The sequence below is a fragment of the Tiliqua scincoides genome, chromosome 5, assembly GCF_035046505.1.
Source record: "Tiliqua scincoides isolate rTilSci1 chromosome 5, rTilSci1.hap2, whole genome shotgun sequence".
In the NCBI taxonomy this organism is placed as follows: domain Eukaryota; kingdom Metazoa; phylum Chordata; class Lepidosauria; order Squamata; family Scincidae; genus Tiliqua; species Tiliqua scincoides.
Genome location: NC_089825.1, coordinates 42,556,038 through 42,576,158, shown reverse-complemented (window position 1 = coordinate 42,576,158; position 20,121 = coordinate 42,556,038). Strand labels below are relative to the sequence as shown.

Below are 20,121 nucleotides of genomic sequence, written 5' to 3'. Positions count from 1 at the left end.
GGTGGCTAAGTTTGCAGATGACACGAAACTTTTCAGAGTGGTGAAGACCAGAAGTGATTGTGAGGAGCTCCAGAAGGATCTCTCCAGGCTGGCAGAATGGGCAGAAAAATGGCAGATGCATTTCAATGTAAGTAAGTGTAAAGTCATGCACATTGGGGCAAAAAATCAAAACTTCACATAAAGGTTGATGGGTTCTGAGCTGTCTGTGACAGATCAGAGAGAGATCTTGGGGTGGTGGTGGACAGGTCGATGAAAGTGTTGACCCAATGTATGGTGGCAGTGAAGAAGGCCAATTCTATGCTTGGGATCATTAGAAAAGGTATTGAGAACAAAACAGCTAATATTATAATGCCATTGTACAAATTGATGGTAAGGCCACACCTGGAGCATTGTGTCCAGTTCTGGTTGCCACATCTCAAAAAGGACATAGTGGAAATGGAAAAGGTGCAAAAGAGAGTGACTAAGATGATTATTGGGCTGGGGCACCTTCCTTATGAGGAAAGGCTGTGGCATTTGGGCCTCTTCAGCCTAGAAAAGAAGCGCCTGAGGGGGGACATGATTGAAACATACAAAATTATGCATGGGAAGGATAAAGTGGATAGAAAGATGCTCTTTACACTCTCACTTAACACCAGAACTAGGGGACATCCACTAAAATTGAGTGTTGACAGATTTAGGACAGACAAAAGAAAATATTTCTTTACTAGCGTGTGCTTGGTATGTGGAACTCCTTGCCACAGGATGTGGTGATGACATCTGGCCTGGATGCCTTTAAAAGAGGATTGGACAAGTTTCTGGAGGAAAAATCCATTACGGGTTACAAGCCATGATGTGTATGTACAACCTCCTGATTTTAGAAATGGGTTATGTTAGAATGCCAGATGCAAGGGAGGGCACCAGGATGCAGGTCTCTTGTTATCTGGTGTGCTCCCTGGGGCATTTGGTGGGCTGCTGTGAGATACAGGAAGCTGGACTAGATGGGCCTATGGCCTGATCCAGTGGGGCTGTTCTTATATTCTAAGGCTAGGAGATAGTGAATAGTCCTTGGTCCACTGCTCCAGCTTCAGGGGAAAAGTCTTGCACTAGATCATCTGTGGTGGAATACATTCCTGCCCCCAGCACTGGATAATTCGTGAAAGGTGGTGGCAAATCCTCCAGTCTCCTCCCATCAATCAATGGAAGCATATCCTAAAAGTCCCACAATACTCAGGTGTCTCTGTGCGATACCTCTTTGTAGATGAGGTGCTGGGCACAGCAGTTTCTCTATTACTCTATAAGCACAGGTGTTTCTCTATTACTCATGTCATCACTATCACCAGTACTGGAGGGCTCAGGAATCAACATGGTCAGGTGGACTTTCTGTTGGGAGTCGAACTGACCTACCTGACTCACTTGCTGTCCTTTGATGTAATCTGTCTCAATGTAAAAAGAGCAGGGAACAAGCACAGCAGGGAAAGTTGTCTGAAAATCAAATAGTTTCAAGAACTAAATTTCTTAGGTTTCTCCTAAAATCCAGAAATACCATTCTGTCACCACTTCCTTTCAGGTAGGAGTATCTTTACCCTATTCCTCCTGCACAGGACATGAACAGGCATATGGAAACACCCTATTGGCTGCTTCATGGAAGGGGGCTGGCCTAAGGCAGCTATTAATTTTGCATACCTTTCTTCTGCTGAGTGTACCTTGAACCATCTTTGATTCTATCTTTGATTAAAGAACCATCTAAAGAATCAGAATCCACAGAATCAGAATCACAGAATCAGAAGAACCATTAAAGAATCAAAGATTCTATCTTTGATTAAAGAACCATCTTTGATTCAGTCTGAGTCTAGCTGGTTGCCATGTGGAACCAGGGTAGAAATTTTTTGCTGTTCATTTGATTGACTCGCAGTGAGCAGTTTCTTAGCCTCCTTAGCCCAGATTGTTTCTAAGGTGCTGGGTTTTTTTAACCAGGTTGGTCACAACTAGCAGGTGTAGGATGGGGCAGAGATGAGTAGTTTATGCCAAATAAAGGTTGAACGAACGAACGAACGATTAAGAGTAGAGAACTGAGATAAGCAAGAGTCAGTGGGGGAATCAGTACCAGTCTCCTGAGGCTGACTGACTGGCTGGCTCAGAGAGGCTGGCTGATAAACCCTCAAGCATGGATTGTAAAGTCAACCTTAAAGGCTTTCGGGTTTGGAGGAGATGGTGCAGTTCAGCTGCTTTGACCCTGGGATGGTGTTGAGAAGTGAACCAACAATGAGATGGGTATTGAGAAGGGAACCAATAAATGGTTCCTGACATGGAATCAGGGCAGGAACGCTCAAACAGGAAATTGATGCTTGTGTCCTCAAGGGTAGGTGCCCACACTAAAGTAGGGTGAGGCATTTGGAGGTAGGACCTACTGCAGGGTTTGTCACTGTACCCTGTTGATTGGCATTGATTGAATAAATGTTGCCCAATTATAATTCATAACTCTGCCTTTTGTGTTTATCTGGATGTACGTGAGCACATGTAAGTTCTCTCTCTCTCTCTCTCTCACACCTGGTATTTCTCCCTGTAGTGTATGTATGGGGTAGTATATGTACGTATTAGCCACTCTCTGTTCCCAAGTAATAAGCAGAGCATCCAAGAATGGTAAACTATGCCCTCCTTTCTTACGTGTCTATTATATTATTTGAGAACAGATTTTTTTTTAATTGCAAGGTGTTAAATTACTTGTTTTAAACAGGGCAATTTATTTCATCATCATCATCATCATCATCATCATCACCCTCTGTTTACGGTCACAGACCCAACATTCATAAAACATTTAAAACATTCATAAAAATGTTTTAAACAAAATTTTTATAAAAAAGAAGCAAGAATCTTCTTTCGTGTTCTTTGTGCTGAAAAAAGAAACTTGGCCACTGATTCGGTTATGGACTTATTCTTATCAGCTAAGATATATTTTAAATACCATGTAAGAGTCCTACCTGGGAGATTACACATAATAGGGTTAACATATCTTGTACGCTCGTCCCTATAAAAATTACATACAAAAATAACATGTTTCAAGGTCTCTATTTCCATATTATTACAGGGACATAATCTATTTTCATATGGCACGTTATTATAGCGTCCTTCCAAGACTGCAGATGGAAGACAATTAAATCTAGCTCTTGAAAAAATTTGCCGATATTTTGGGATAGTTAAATTGTCCAGATATCTAGCACTTTGATTAAATTCAAAGTTCAAACCAAAGTGCAGTGGTGAGCAAGTCTTGCGGGTGCTTGACATGGCATGCTGAAAAACCAATATCTTTAATCCGTTTTTCCATAATGAACTTAAGTGTGTTAAACTCATAACCATAGATAGAATCCCCAAATAGGCCCAGAAAATGCAATTTGTCAGATAAAGTTTTAAACCAGGAGCTAGTGTAAACATCATTCTGTAATGCATGTAAATATCCTGCCGAAGCATCAGTATATAACACTTTTATCCAATACCTAAATGCATATAGCCAGGTAATACAGTCTAATGAAGAAACACATGCCTCAAGTCGTAATCCTGCTGCCAGGACACATCTTGGTAGGCCAAGAATAGATCTTAAAAATATAGTAAGAACAATTTCAATACTTAAATGAAATCCCAGAATGCAAACTGGGCACCCATATAAAAGCTGAGAGAGAACCTTGGCCTTAAAGACTTGAATTGCAGCGGGTATAAATTGAGCTTCTTTAGTAAAAAAGAAACGGGTGATTACCCTTGGTAGAATTCTGGGCTACCTGTATAGCAGACTTCCTATGGGCAGCCCACGAGAGATTAGGTTGAAATGTAATTCCCAAATATCTAAAGTGTTTAACTTGGTCGAAACATGGGCCATTAATTATCCACTTTTTAATAAATCCATGCCAGCGAAAGACCAAAATTTTTGTTTTACCATTATTTATGGTCAGCAGGTTGTTCTTACAATAAGTCATGAATGTTTGCATTAAGCACTTAAGGCCTATTTCAGATAATGACAACAAAGCAGCAGCATCTGCATACAATAATAACGGGCATTTAGTATCTCCCAACTTAGGTGTATGGAAATCTGATGCAAGGCAACACTCATTCAAATCGTTTATATAAAGATTGAATAACTTGGGGGCTAGTATGCATCCTTGACGGACTCCTCTGGTGGCAGAAATGGATTTTGTCAAATTCCCTTCTATCCCACATCTTACTCTAAGTGTGGTGCCCTGGTTGAGATGCATAATGAGATAGAAGAGTCTCGTGTCTATACATGTTTGAGACAACTTTAACCATAAATTGTCTCTTGGGATAGAATCGAAAGCAGATTTTAGATCTATAAATGCATTAAAGAGGCCATTGCCATACACATTCATATATTTCTCTGCAAGATGATTTAGGATAATGCAATGGTCTATTGTTGATGTACTCTTTCTAAAACCTGCCTGTTCATTTCCCAGGATGTTTTCATCTTCTATCCAGGAGACTAGTCTTTGATTTAAGTAGCTGGCATACAACTTACCCACAACTGAGAGTAAGCTGATTGGCCTGTAATCTGATGGATCTTCCCTATCCCTTTTCTTGAAGATGGGTATTACTATGGCCTCAGACCAGCAATGGGGAATTTTCCAGAGCTATTAATATGTGTAAACAAGTTTGCCAGTAGCGGTGCCCACCAGCTTATATTTGCTTTTAACATTTCTGGAAGAATATTATCTAGCCCAGGAGCCTTGCCTGGTTTAATACAATTAATCAGAAATTCTATTTCAGTTTGCGTAACTGGGTCCCAGGGGAGAGTGTCATTTAGATCTATAGTAACAAGGTTATTCACTGGACCCTCTTTTACATCCCTGAACATGCTGGAGAAATACTGTTCCCATACGTCTGTTGATATGTTGCAACAAAGCAAATTTGTTGGGGTGGCCAAAGCATCTGTAACTAAAGCCCGAAGATTCTATCAGTATATTCCATTTCTTATGAACTTCTTGTCTCTTTTTAAAAGCTATCATCTGTTTATACTTCTTTTTAACTTCATAATATTTTTGTGGTAATACATTCAAATTTCCCTTTTTGTAATGATTATATATCTCTCTCAACTGTTTTTTGAGTGCATGGCAGTTCTCATCAGACCATTTTGGGCCAATTATTCGTGCTTTTACTCCTGTATCAAATTGCTTTGAAGTTAAAGCTATATTCAGAGCATTAATTAAAGAAGCATAGTTCTTTAAAACAGAGGAAGCAGTTGTTGCTCCTATAATTGAATTTTTCAGAGCTTCTCCTGCAGAAGAGCCAAAGAAATCTTTCACCTTAATGTTGTTTTTCTCAGTCCAATATATCCTTTTATGTTTAGAAATTAAAAAATTTTCTTGAAATTGGGATTTGATATTTATGTGAACAGCATGCATCAAAGAAAGGGTAACAGTAAGAGGGAGATGTTCACTATCAAGCCTTTATCCCACAGAAAATTCAGATATCCAACTAAATAAGCAGTGAGAAATCAGCACAAAATCCACCACACTGCTTCCATGTCCAGATAAAAAGGTAAATTCTGCTTGCTTACCATAATAAGAATTTCCATTTAAAATTATAAGGCCAAGACGACTCACCATTTGAGGCAGACAAATGCCTCCATAATTCACCTTAGGGTCTTTAGAAATCCTAACACAAGCGGGCATAAAAATCTCATTTTCAACTGTCCCCCACAAAGCAGAAGAGAAGAGCACCTTATTATTTGGGCCTAGTCTAGCATTAAAGTCATCTATTATAAGTAATTGAGCCTTAGGGAACCTAGATTCGAATCCTATTATATAATTTTCTAAATCATCCCAGGCTTGCTTGATAGAATTTTGAGTTGAAAAGGGAGGAATATATACATTAATCAACAAAAATGATTTAATTCCAAAATCTGTGTGACTGGCCACTGCTATTTTCTCACAAGGAGAAACTTGTTCAATTGATGCTTGCAGGGCTGTTGATATCAATATTGCGAAACCTCCCTTAGGTCTACCTTTTCCTTTAGGTGGCTCGGCAAATACGTCATTTGTTAGAAACCCATTTAAATAGATTTTTTCAATAGCCCAAGATTCTTGAATACAAATCACATCATGGGCTTTTAAGTATTCCAAAACCTTAACATCATTTTGCTTAGAGGCCCATCCTGCTATATTCCAAGAGACTATTTTAAATTTCTCAGATGCCTCAGTCAAAATCTTTCGCTTAACCCCAAGACAACTATCGGGTACTGGAGAGATGGATTTAACAGTGGGGGCATCTTGATGTAATCTCTGTCAGTCTATCTCCATAATACAGTTCAGTTCACCATCCTTATCCAGAAGAACACACCCAGTTCCTTTTGAGGGATCAAAGTACTCTTGTTTAGGTGCTATCAGTTGGGATGATGACATGGGGGCATTTTGACCCAGTTCTTCAGGATCCAGGTATCTTCTTTGTAGCCATTCCTCACTAGTCATAGGGGCTTTCTTAGTATACTCCTTTGTTTGGTTGGTGATTATATCATTAAGCAGGGGTCCCACGTTTTTATCTATGTTCTTATAGTAAAAAAAAGCATCACATAGAGAAAAAAGATTATCAATTATTTCCTCTTGTGCGTGCAGAGGCAGGGCTTTATAGGAGTTTAAAAGTTTCAGTTCTTCCGGATCAAACTCAGCCCTTAATTCATATGAATTCCGTTGCTGTTGCTACTCCAAATTCTTATTGGGCATTTCACATTGATTAGTTCGTATAGCCTCTAATGTGCTTGGTGGGTCATCCTTCCCGAGACTACTATTATTTCTTAGCTGTTGATGAATCAGTGTGGGGGTTATATAATTTTCAAATAACCTAGTCACTTTAAGACCCACATTTTGAAGCGTGTACCTGGCCTTATACAATTTATTGGCAGTCATCCAGCTCCTAAATGTAACTATTGCACGAAGAGAATGATAATTATAAAATAGGTATTCTATATCAAGAATATCATCAGGTTGAAGAAACTGTAGGGCTGCTTCAGTCAATAATTCTAAAAAATGAGTTTAACGTTGCAGAAGAGCAATTTTACCTTTAGGTTTTGGAAAACTGAGAAAAAACCAGCTTCTGACAATTTAACACTAAGTCCCATTTCTGTTGAAGTTTTGGTTTAAATTTAATTTGATGTTGGTCAACTTCTTAGTGGTTATCTATTGAACAAGTTTGTTCAGGTATTTCATATTGTCTGGGGTCTTGTGTTTCACTGGAATGTGATCTTAATTTTTCCTCAACCACAAAAACAGATAAATCTTTAGATGATTCTTTATTCTTTGAGACGGTTTATTTCCTGTCTCTCCTATCTCTCAGCCTCCTTTTTTTAAGATGCTAGAGTCCTTTGTATGAGGTGCCTCCATCAGATTAAACACCCTTTTAAAATTAAATTTCTTCTGTTGTTTGGTTAAATTTGAACCCTTCCTAGGGAATTTAATGTTTTTACTTTTTTTCCTAGAAGGTTCGTTCTTCCTCTTTGGTAGTTTCTTACTAAATTCTTTGCTTTCATCTCCATTCTTAGGACCAAAATTTGTTTTATTTTCTTTTGCTTCTATTTCACTTCTAATATTGTTTTCCTTCCTAAATGTAGAGCTCTCCTTACTCTTATAAAGCTCTGCCAGAGTGGTTAACAGTCCATGGTTCTCCTTCAGATAATCCTTAACTAAATCCAATTCTGTAATTATGATAGCCAAGTATTTTGCCAATGTACTATCCACATTTACCTGGTGTAAAGAACTATCTCTATGATCAGGGCTGGAATATATAACTGGGGTGAAGTTATTTTCCTCTCTAAGTCCTGATTCACAGGATACATTTAAAGTCCCCTTGGGGATTCTTTCCTCATTGTAATGATTGGAAGGACTTCCCAAATCTGGTTCAGGCATACTGGCTTCAGAACCAGACCAAAGGATCCTACAATTTCCGTTAATTGGACCCAATGAATGTTCAGCATGGGCAATTCCAGTCGCAAGATCTGTTGCGTGCAATTCAGTTTCATTAATTGAACCCACTGAATGTTCAGCATGGGTAATCTCAGATACAAGATCTGTTGCATGTAATTTTGTTTCCTCCCAGTCTTTCAAGTTAGCATCAAGACCTTTCCTTACATATCTTACAGGCCAATTAAAAAAAAAAAAAACTAGTATAACTATCACCCACAGCCTTCTTCCCTTCTTCATTTACAGACAAATAAGATGTGATTTTTGTTTGTTTACTTTTTCTCCCTTGAGTGAGATCTAATATAGGAGGAGAGAAGGCCAGTTTTTTACACGCTTGTCTTGTGAGAACCATTTCAAGCGTTCCCAGCTAAGGCCACAGAGCTACAAGATGAAAATTCCAGTCCTTTAATCTCCAGTCCTTTAAATTTCACCAGGATAAAAATACATAGAGTAAAAGCTCCGACAAAAGAGACACCCTTACCGTGGGGTTCTGCCCATGATTACAATCCAAAACAAACGTCGGAGGTAAACACTCCACAGGAACAGAGTAGCTCGTATTAAAAATGCCAGGAAGGTCTCCAACAGCACAGAAATAACTTGGGAGGGACAGAACCTCCTGCGTTGTCACTAAAAACTAATGAGCTGTTCCATAGGAGTTAAGACAAAAACCACAAAGCTGCCAACAGGTTCCTTATCAGTAAGTAATTAGGATTAAAAAAAAGAGTTCACTATAACTCCCAGAAACAAGCCAAATTGGGAGATGTGGTGGGGAGGCAACAAAGAGGAGGCAACGAATTTAGTTGATCGGTGGTCACTATCGGGATAGTCCAAAGCAGTCCACAGAGCTTTCTGTTGTGTACAGCTTGATCTTCAAATGCATGCTGGCTGCCATAAACCAGAGTCTCTTTGCGGTGATCTTAGGGTCGTTCCAGGTCCCATCAGGAGTCCTCTGCTGTAATCTGGTATCTGGTTGAGTCAGCAAATCCCAGACTATGATCCGCAGGCTAAGAGCCACGGGCAAAGAGCCCTTTGGCTCTTGCCCTCAGGCTTGCGCCAAAGGCTCATGCCTCTGGGCAAGCCAAGGGTTTTGAAGGTACCTGGCAGGTGAAGCAGATGGGCAGGGTCAGCAGCAGGCCCCTCCTCCAGCTAATTTCCCCAGCTCCCCAGGCAACACAGCCCCCCAATTTATTTATTTAAAATACTTATATCTTGCCTTTCCTTTTTTAAAGATGTGTCCAAGATAGCTAAAGATAGCTAAATTAAAATAGAACTTTTTAAAAAGTCCAACATTAAAATCCACCCCCTACCACCACTACTACAAAACCAGCAACAACAAAATTCTTAACTGAGCAGGTCTCGAGAGAGTGCCTCTGCTTTACATTGGCACAGTGCCAGTAGCTTAGGGGAAAACCCAAAAATGGTGGAAGCAAAGAAAAGATAGATCTGTGTTGTAAAAATATTGATCATCTCAGCAGTACACAGGGAACTGGAAAATCACAGGAAACAAATGATAAATGTTCTGAATTTGATTTTTCTGTCTCTGTGTTATTCCTGGGATTGGCAGATACAGGTAAAATTGAACAATATATTTTAGTTTCACCATGAAGACTTTAAAGACTGGCAAATAAATGCAAGTACTACTAAGCTTCTTACATGGTGCTGGTCTTTCCAGCACCTTATTTCTAATGACTTTTTTTTTTAAGTCCCCTTTCCTGAGCCCATTTTGTTTTCTGCCTTTATTATCTTAAGGAATGTCACAGTATGTACCAATCTTTCCTATCCTGGATAAACTGGTGCAATCATTCATTTTTACAGTTCTGCATCATGGTTTCCTCTCCGGTTCTGCTTGTGGCTCCGTTTTTCCTTTTCTGCATGACATTCTGGCAAAATTACATTTTTAAAAAAATCTGTCTAATTTTAGCCTTTATTCTTCAAGGAGAAGCCCTTACACAGTGAAACCTCTCTTTTTTGTGACTATTTTTTGACTCAGTGAAGAAATTATTTAGCCAACGGGCAGCCCAATCCTGAGCTGCCCAGAGCTCCCAGGCTTGGCGGCTCCGTGCAGGGCTTCCGCCGGATCCTGCGCCTCCTGCGCTACTGCAGGAGGCACCTCGAGAGAAGGGAATGTTTGTCCCCTTCCCCCAAGTAAGGGAAGCAGCCCTGCAATGGGGCTACTCACTTTAGCAGCAACCAAAAGGTCAGCGCTAAAGTAAAGGCACTTGTGTAGGGCACGCAGCCCTCCATGAGTGACTTGGATCCTGCGGAGCTCAGCTCTGCAGATCTGCCTCACCCCTTCCCCACACCCCTGGCCACGCCTCCCCCATGCCCCGGGCCATACCTCCCCCTCCCCAGAATGCCTCCCCCACGCCCCTGGCCACACCCCACCTCCCATTCCGCTGCTCTGCGGTCTGGGAGACTGCTGAGCCGCGGAACCTGGGCGACTGCCACGTGTTAGCCCAGTGCCGGCCGGCACTAGGCTAGCTCCAGCGGGAGCCCAGCAGTGAGCCCTGCAACATTTGTGACTGTGGTCTGTGACGCGGAGCCATGCCGCGGACCTCAGGATTGGGCTCTACGAGCTGTAAGCGCTCTAGCGCATGGCGGTTGCCCGGGTTCCGCAGCTTCACGGTCTGAGGAACAGGAGGCGGGGGTGTGGCCGGGGGTGTGGGGGAGGTGTCCGAGGAGGGGGGAGGTGTGCCAGGGTGCAGGTGGGAGGTGTGTCGGGGGAGGGAGAGAGATGGATCCGCGGAGCCGAGCTCTGCAGGATCCAAGGCACTCGTGCAAGGCTGCGCACCCTACACGAGTGCCTTTACTGTAGCGCCGACCTTTTGGTCGGTGCTAAAGAGGGTAGCCCCATTGCGGGGCTGCTTCTCTTACTCGGTGAAAGGGGACAAATGTCCCTGTCTCCCGAGGAGCCTCCCGTGGTAGCGCAGGAGGCACAGGATCCGGTGGGAACCCTCCATGGAGCCGCCAAGTCTGGGCGCTGTGGGCAGCTCAGGATTCGGCTGCCCCAGTGTTGTCTATTATTGCATATGAGCTAAAAAGAAAAGAGTTGGGGTATATCTTTCCGCTCTTCTTTCCCATATCCCAATTTACTTTGCAGGAAAAGTTAACAGATTTTTGGATTTCCAGTTCAGCTCCTATAAAGATCAGGAAAGGATCCCTACTGTAGTCTAATTTAGAACTCATTAAGCTATTGGTGATCAATCTGTCTTTCTCACATAGAAGTACCATTAAACTGCCAACCTTCGTTATCTTGAAATAACTTTAAATGCCTTCTCATCCCTACAGAAAATGAAGATTTACACTCGAATTTTTTTTATTTTAATATTAATTAATATGCCTCTATGGCCATAGAATGGGGGAAGCATCAATACCCTGTGGGAAGTTTGAGATTCACTGTAAGAAACGTTTCACCTATTAACTGGGATCAGTTTGATTTGATGTGTTGAAATACTGAAGGATTATAAATCCTTGTATAAGTCATTTGTAATTTATCTTCACATACCACGTATTTCCATGCCTCATTTCCAGAACTGGTGTAGCATAACGATTAAGGAACTGAGCAGCAAATCAGGAGTTCCCTGGTTTGAATCTCATCTTTGCCATGGACAGAGGTGGCCTGAAGCAGGCCACTTTTTCCCAGCCTCAGCTGCATTGTGGGGGTAGTAATAGTTACTCACCTTAGGGCACAAGCCTAACCAGGTCTACTCAGAAGTAAGTCCTATGTTGTTCAAAAAGGCTTACTCTCAGGAAAGTGTGGTTAGGATTGCAGACTTAGCCTTTTAAAAATAAAGATGTCATGAAGATAATACATTTGAAGTGCTTTTCACACTTAGAAAGAGCTCAACAAGTGTATTTTTATTTATTAAAATATAGCATTTGTGCGCACTTCTGAATGAAGAGGGAGGTTCACCATATGAATCAGAGTCTTACAATTGGTTTGCAAAAAGGATATCTGTGAAGAACTTGAAAAAAGTAATCAAGAATGTAGACCTCACCAACTTTCCAGCACTGACCTAACGGCAATACAGCCCCAAGGTAAGGTAACAAACATGTCCTTACCTTGAAAAGGCCTCTGTGACCCCTCCCCCCACTGCAGGATGCATCACCCCATAGGCGCAGCTATGTCAGTGCTGGAAAGTTGGTTAGGATTGTGCCCTGAATTAACCTTGAAATTAACATAGGCAAGAGAACTATAAACAGTTGTTGTTGTTGTTGTTGTTGAAATGAAGTTTGAGTCAAACGCTAACCTCAAAGTTGTGCTGTAAGAAAGAAATTCAAGTTTTGAAATGTTATTGGGCCATAAAAGCGGACACATGGCAATGATGACATAAATGAGTATGATATGCTGCCATTTTATTGTCATCCTACTCTAACATTGGTCTTTCAATTCAGTCGTAATTAACACCTCTTAACTGTTCACATTTGGCTTACAGTATGTCTCTTAATGTTATGTGTTGTTTGAAAATGGTAAAGATGCATGATTGTGCTATTTCTGTTCTAGTGGTTTCTGATTAATATCTTCACTGTCCAGTGTTCTTTCAATAAGGGTACCTACCACAATACCTAAGTTGTTTTAGAGTAAGAGAAATTTATACATCTGGCCATGAACACAATTGAATTGTTTGCTATTTTCAAGAAGCACAAATTTTGGAGGGACCATTGAATTGAAGGAATTTTGTTTTCTTTTTTGACGAAAGTAATCACATCAAAAAGCACAACATGCTTCTCAGTTTTGAACTTGATGTAGATGAACTCCCATGTTATGTCCCAGCTGTTAATAAAAACAACACAATGGTGGGTGAGATCCAGAGGCTCTCATCTCTGATTCAAGGAGTCCTGGCTGTGGGAAAAAATCCTTCCGCAGAAGGAAGTGAGTCTTTGGATCTAACCCTCTGTGACAGGGGTAGGTGCAGTTATTATAGCATGATCAAAACTCATGGCAATGCTAGCATATATGTCCATGTCACAAGGCTGTCCCTTTCTCTTTCATCTCAGGAATTTTATGCAAATGTAGTGAGTATCAAAGAGCACTTTTGATTCATGAAAGAATAATAGATTATCTGTGCACATGTGGAACTCATTGTGTGCACCAGAACCTTTAGATCGTGGTGCTAGTTTTAGAAAGCATGGGTCTGGTTTAGATGATACTGTCTCTAATGGTTGGGAAGCAAGGTCACATATCCTAAGCTTGCCCATCGGGCATACCTGCCCTATTTCCAAGGTTACTGGGCTTTCTGTAGATCAACATGTGTAGGCCTGAACAGAATGATCTATATCCCAGAGAAAATCAAGGAATTGATTGCAAGGTCTGGCCTTCCACACATTGGATTTCACAAGTGCAAGCCATATTGAAACATTGCACCCATGTCCAGCGATAGCACAGAAGTGTCCAGTGCCCTCAAAGGTGAGGTAAATGCAACAGGTTGGCACGAAAAGACATAATCCCTCCCCCACAATGCCTTAGGAGAGAAAGGGGGGGTATTGGCTGACTCAGGGCATAATCCTAACCCCTTATGTCAGTGCTTTCCAGCACTGGCATAGCGGTGCCAGTGGGTCGTGTGCTGCATCCTGCAGTTGGGTGTCACTCACAGAGACCTCCTCAAGGTAAGGGAATGTTTGTTCCCTTACCTCAGAGCTGCATTACCCATATGTCAGTGCTGGAAAGCACTGACATAATGGGTTAGGATTGCACCCTCAGATAATTAACAGTAAGCTTTGACTAACAAAATGGCAAAAATATGGTAGCCAAATTGTGTGTTTAAGGAGAGTTAAACATCAGAACGGTTTAAGGAGAATTTATACATCAGAACCGACCAGGGAAAGTGTGCACACAAATGCACACTTCATGCACATGCATTTAGGCATGCACGTAGGAATCCTTGTCAATGAAGGCTAAAAGTGTAAGGTTTTCTTATTACCACAATTGTGTCATCAAATGCACTCTTCTACTTTGCTCAGTAGGCATAAATGGTGCCATGCACTCATTTGTATGGCAGAAAATATAGCACTTGGTGGCACAATTGGGGTGGAACAGGGGGTTGCCTGCTCTCTGACACCAGTTACCCAACCACGGATAATCAAACCAGTGCTTTTCTTCATAGCCCCATCCTGATCTCCTTTTTTTTTTTGCCATGCTAGTTTGACAGAATGTGAGTTGACTGGAGTGTACGTATTTACCTACTGCTCCACAAGCAAATGGGCCCCTGAAGAAGATGAGAAAGTGCCCCAAATTGCTTCCAGTTTGAACTATGGAACAAGGGTTTCAGTCAGGGTTGTGCACAAGTTTGCAAAAACTGATGACATTACAGGCTGAAACTGTAATGAATGTCTATGCCTCAAGTCTAGCCATGGAATTAAGCGAATGCACACAACCACTTGGTGTGGTGATTGACATGGGATAAGCTCTCATGAAAATAGCCTTTTCCATTGTATGCAAGCTCAGGTGAAAGTTACCCCATGACCATCACCATTTAAAGTTGTCTTGTGGATGCACTTCAGTGTTGACATGATGGCAGACTGTAGACATGCAAATTACAGTGCAATCCAATACATATCTACTCAGAAATAAGTTCTGTTTATTTCAGTGGGACTTATTCCCATAAGAGTGCGCACAGGATTGGAGGGTTTGTTAATGTTTAGTTCCACTAAAGAGACTTCAGCATCTGGAAAGCTTATAAGTTCAAATGGCCCTTAACTGTCAATTCTGCAAAATGCCCTTGCTGTCTGTCTGTCTGTGACCAGACAAGATGGACACAGTTTCGTACTTGTTCCCTGGTGTCTACTTGAAATGTTGCCATGCCTACAGTTAAAATTAAATCCCCTCTTAATCTCTAAGAACTCATTTCAAAGACAAATGTATCCTTGTGCCTTCCCTAGAGAGGAAAAATCCTTAATTGCCAAAATTATGAAAGGGAATGTAAACGAGAAAATGAAATAATGTGTATTTATCATCTTAGTGGTATTGGAATTTCAGCATTTCCCAAAGTATCATTCTTTAAAAAAAAGATTTTGCAGTTTTGGTCTCTGCCTTGGTATGGCGAATGGTACCCATTATTGAAAGGTGGTCTGTATTTGTATTAATACAGAGAATGCCAGTTTAGAAATGAGCCTGATTGCATGGTTCATTTTGTTCTCCTTTGTAGAGCCAGGCTGCGGCCCACTACAAAGGCACTAAACATGCCAAGAAGCTCAAAGCACTGGAAGCCATGAAAAATAAGCAGAAAGCTGTAACTACCAAGGACAGCGCAAAGACTACCTTCACTTCCATCACTACCAATACCATCAATACCAGCTCTGACAAAACAGGTTAAGCGATAATCTCTGTTGTGGTTTCTTTCTTTTATTCTTTTATTTGCCTTGTTTACCGCCATGTCCGTTTGGTTCTGTGCTTGCCACATTGATTCATGCTTGATCCATCTTTCTGTGTAATATCGATTTTCTTTCTTCTTTGCAGGACGCTTATGAGCGTCAGGTAATCATAACGAGTTGTGTAACTGATTTCTCTCATGCACAGAGGCTTGACATCATTTCAGGCACGAACGCATACATGTAAGATGAGTGATATCTATGGCAAGCAAACAAATGAAGTAGCAACTGCTCAGAAATGTGCAGTCTATATGCAGGTTCTCTCTTTCTATGACATATTTTTAGCTACCTCTCTGTGTGTGTGTCCCCAAAAAAACCCCACACATATACACATAGAAAAAATAGCACTTATTGAGACTAGAAGCTTCTGAGAAAAGCATTGTCAAAGCTTTATTGTTGAAAATTATAAGCACTGTGTTATTATCTCAAATGGATATCACATTATTTCAAGCTGGATAATAGCTACGTAACCCACCCACCCCACTTCTCACAAAACAGGTAAGTGTGACTTATGTCAATTATTCTACCTATCTCAGACTGGAAAATTTTATTTTTAAAATAATGGATTGAGAATAGGTGCTCTCTCTCTCTCTCTCTCTCTCTCTCTCTCTCTCTCTCTCTCCCCTTTTTCTTGTAATCAAAAGCATTGCAGGCAGCTATTGGAGGTGATGGAACTTGAGTAACCTGGTATTTAAAATCTGAGTCACTGTCCAGGAGACTTCAAAGGCAGACAGGGACAGTGTCTTACATGAAAGAATTGATCTTGTCGCTTTCAGTGGTGTGTTAGCAGTGTGCAAGATCATGAGACACATACCTCAGAGACCTGCTGAAAAAAAGAATTGTGGGAAAATGAATTAAGTTGTTTGTTTCTCCTGTGGCTTCTATAGATGACATGCTGTTTGAGACAAAGGAGTTTTTTCGACGCTGTGGTTCAGTACAGCTCAAACTTGTGGGACTTTGCTCTGCTTTTATATATGACCATCTGCTCTTTTAAGTGCTGCCTAGTTTTAAGGGAATCACAATGTTTACATGCAGTGAACTGTTTGTTGCCAAAATGGCTGTCCTGAGGGCTTTGCTGGTGTGACTTCCTTTTTCCAACATATCAGAGAGGAATGTTGCTTCTCTAGTTCTTAAAACAGTAAAGAATCACTATCCAAGGGCAGTCCTTTCTTGTTAATGTTTACATACCGTTTTTGGTATCCAGTGCTTTGCATTTGTCACCTTTACAGCCATTTTGTTTTGATGCTGAGAGAGTGATTGGCACTGTACTTCTGTAGCAGAGGCAGGATTTGAACCCAGCTGTTGGTGACTTTCCAAATCCAAGGTCCTGCCAGCAAATGGTGTTGGCATCACATATTTTTTTCCCAACCATTCCGTACAGCAAAGCATGCAGAAATGCTCGACTGCATATGGTGGCATGGGATGAAAACTTCTGCAGTTGTATCAAGAGCAGTAAGCAAAGAAATAAGTATACCACTGCAAACTATATAGGAAATCAGTTCATGTGCCTCTGCATTATCCAGAGTGGACTGGAGAAAATGGAGAGACCATGGTGTCAGATCAGCATGGTCTATGAAGAACTACCATCATGGCCAAAGGTGGGATTATCTCAGGATTTCTGCCTCCATATATTTTTTTAGTATCTTAGCAGAACCCTCATCTTTGCAGAGTGAATCCCTGAAGAACTGCTGCCAAACAGTGTAGATAATACTAACTAAGATGGCTAATAGTCTAACTCAGGGGTGCCCAAACCCTGGCCCTGTGGCCACTTGCGGCCCTCAAGGACTCCCAATGTGGCCCTCAGGGAGCCCCCAGTCCCCAATGAGCCTCTGCCCTCCAGAGATTTGTTGGAGCCCACATTGGCCCGACGCAACTGCTTTCAGCGTGAGGGTGACCTCTTGCGTGAGCTGTGGGATGAGGGCTCCCTTCCCTGCTTGCTGTTTCATGTCTGTGAAACAACAGTGGCAGTGAAGGAAAGGCTGGCCTTGCTTTGTGCCAGGCCTTTCATAAGACTTGAGCTGTTGCAAGAACTTCATTCATTCCTATAAGTTCATCTTTAATATATTCATTTATGTAAACTTATGTAAATTCATTCAACTTTTAAATGTAAATTAATTCTTTTTTTTCACTGGCCCCCGACACAGTGTCAGAAAGATGATGTGGCCCTCCTGCCAAAAACTTTGGACACCCCTGGTCTAACTCAATATAAGGCAGCTTCATCCAATCATATGTTGGCTTGAATTTGCTCTTCAGGCAGTCAACAGCCTTGCCGTAGTATACCAACCTTAATACACTGTGGTATCAATTGCATTGGTTGTTGTGTTGGTGTGATCTTGTTGTTTAGCAGGACCACTGGACTACATGCCCTTTATGCTCATTTTCACCCTACAATTTGCTTCTTTGAATTCCGACTCAGTGTTGGCACTCTAGGTCACCTTCAGCACTGCTCTGACTGCTGTATTAGAGAGAATATTCATTTTGCAATGGGTGATGCAGAATCAAGTCACTGATAGCTGTTAAACCAAATGGGAGCCTCTGGACAAGTCATTATCTCTGCAGGGTTGTTGTAAGGAATAAACTATTTAAGAATTGTAAAACACTATACAGGTTGAGCCTATTTATTCACGTATCTTTGATCCACAGATTTGGCTCAGCGTGGGTCCTCCAGACCCCCATTGAGCCACATTCGGCCCAACCTGAAGTCTCTAAAGGCTCTGTTGGGGCCCATGGAGGCTGTGCGCAGCCTCCACTGGCCTCAGAATGGTCACCAGAGGTCCTAGAAGGGCACTTCCAGTTTTCAGTTGAAAACAGCAGCTCTGGACACGATTGGAGCAAGGGTCTGATCGCATTTGGAGCTCAGTGGACTCTACACAGCACCTACTCATTCAATCCAGCACTCTCTTGTGTATCCTATGTATAACCTCAGCACTTTGCAATCACACATAGCTCCTGTGCCAAATACCCATAGCTTTTGTTTTGTTTTGTTTTGTCTTGTTTTGTTTTTTAATAAACTCCCTGAGCAGAAACCTGCAAATCCTTCCATGGGCTTTGAAAGCACTAGTTAAACCCCTTCCTCCCACCACATGTAAAGTGCTGTAGTTTTACTGCTGAAATAAGAATTTAAGTGTCATTCTCAAGGATTTGCAAATTCTTGACTGCAAGGTATTCGAGCTCTAAAATTACTGCACGCGGCGGAAGCTTTTGAATGGTTGACAAATGACAACAATCAACCATTTCTACTGCAAGGAGACACAGGTCGTAAATCAAATCTTGGAACTAAGAGGCCATATTCCATGGCTGGTGCAGGTCTCTTGATTTCAGATAATTATAGCCCCTCGCACCAATAGAAAATGCAGTTTTTTATTTCCTTTGTTATTTTGTCTGCCCATCTGTGTATGTGCCAGAAATGTGTCATACATTTGGACTTCATCTGGCCCATTTGGGAGTATGAAATAGCTCAGTGGAAAAGTCATTGGCTTTGACAGTTATCTAGCCCAGGATTATGAGCTCTAACATTGCTTTTGAGTTTTATATGGAGAATTTCTAAAACTGGATGTAACTGCTGTATATGTAGCAGCTTTTATCAGAGAGGAAAATGTATCTGAGGAATGCTCAGAAAATGCCCCCCCCCACCTCCCCAGGAGTATATAAGTATGATCTGGAAATACATTCTAGCTCAAACAGCTGTACCATGACAAATTTCCTTCTGACAAGGAAAGTGGTGATATTTTTGTTATCATGCCTGGGGGTGCTGGTGGGAGAAAAAATGAAATACAGTAACAGATGAAGCTGAAGCAATAGGTTAGATTGGAAACATTCATGAGAACTATGGTATTGTGTGAAACATAGGGATAGAGGTTTGAAATAAATTCAGATTTGGGCCAGAGAAAAAAACAAGCTGTCAGCTCCAACAGACACCTCTTTTAAAACAAAACAACAGGACAATCAAAAGTTATTTCCCACATCCTCCCACTACAGTTCTCCCCCTAAACCTATATTTGGCCACCAATAGCTAACAGATGGTGGACAGGTTGAAATGTTGCAGAGTACCAATTTGGCAGGTCCGTTCCTTAAACAGAGTTCAGGTGACAACAGCTCTTGCAGCAGCTGTTGCTACAAAGCACTTGACTGAGAAGGAGCTATAGAGGAAAGCACCATTGAGAGAAATGGACAATAAAATGGAAACATTCAAACAATATGTAGGGCAATGCTAATATTGGCCCTCGGCAACAATTTGTGGCTCTAATGGACGTGGTACTCAGAATTTAACCCACCATGGCGCTTACTAAGATACGCCTCTATGGAAATGCCAAGTGTTTGCTGTGCTATTTTTCAGCACAGCAAAAAATTTGAAAGAACTGTTTGAAAGAATTGTTTGAAAGAACACACAAAAGGAGTCATCAGGAGCATAACTAAAATCCAAATGAAAAAAAATGAGAAATTCTGTGCACCAAAGCTAAATATCCTGGCTCAGGAGAGCAAAATGTGTGCCTGGCTCAGATGAAGCTGCCTTATGTTGAAACGGATCGTTGGCCCAAATAGACGAATTTGAAGCACGCTGACTGGCAGCATAGCGCTCTGTGATTTCAAACAAGGATCTTTTTCAGCCCTAATTGGAGATGCCAGGGATTGAACTGGAGCTTTCCGCATGCAAAGCAGGTGCTTGACACCTGAGGTACGGACCATCCTACCATAGCTATGGCTTCGGCCTTATGAAAAAAAAATGAGGAAACCTTTTCTTGCCCATTCAAATGAAGGCCATGGTTCAATGGTCGTGGACATGTTTCTGTGAGTTAGTCCAAGTATGTAGACTATTTTGTGT

At 41.4% G+C, this 20,121-nt stretch overlaps 1 protein-coding gene across 1 annotated transcript in view; it reads left to right on the top strand.

Moving 5' to 3' along the window:
- The window catches only part of ZNF385D (zinc finger protein 385D), a 392,444-nt gene that overhangs the window by 305,081 nt on the left and 67,242 nt on the right, over positions 1–20,121 (top strand). Inside the window, 1 exon segment of the mRNA XM_066628214.1 lies at positions 15,077–15,239. Coding sequence (XP_066484311.1) covers positions 15,077–15,239 — 163 coding nt within the window.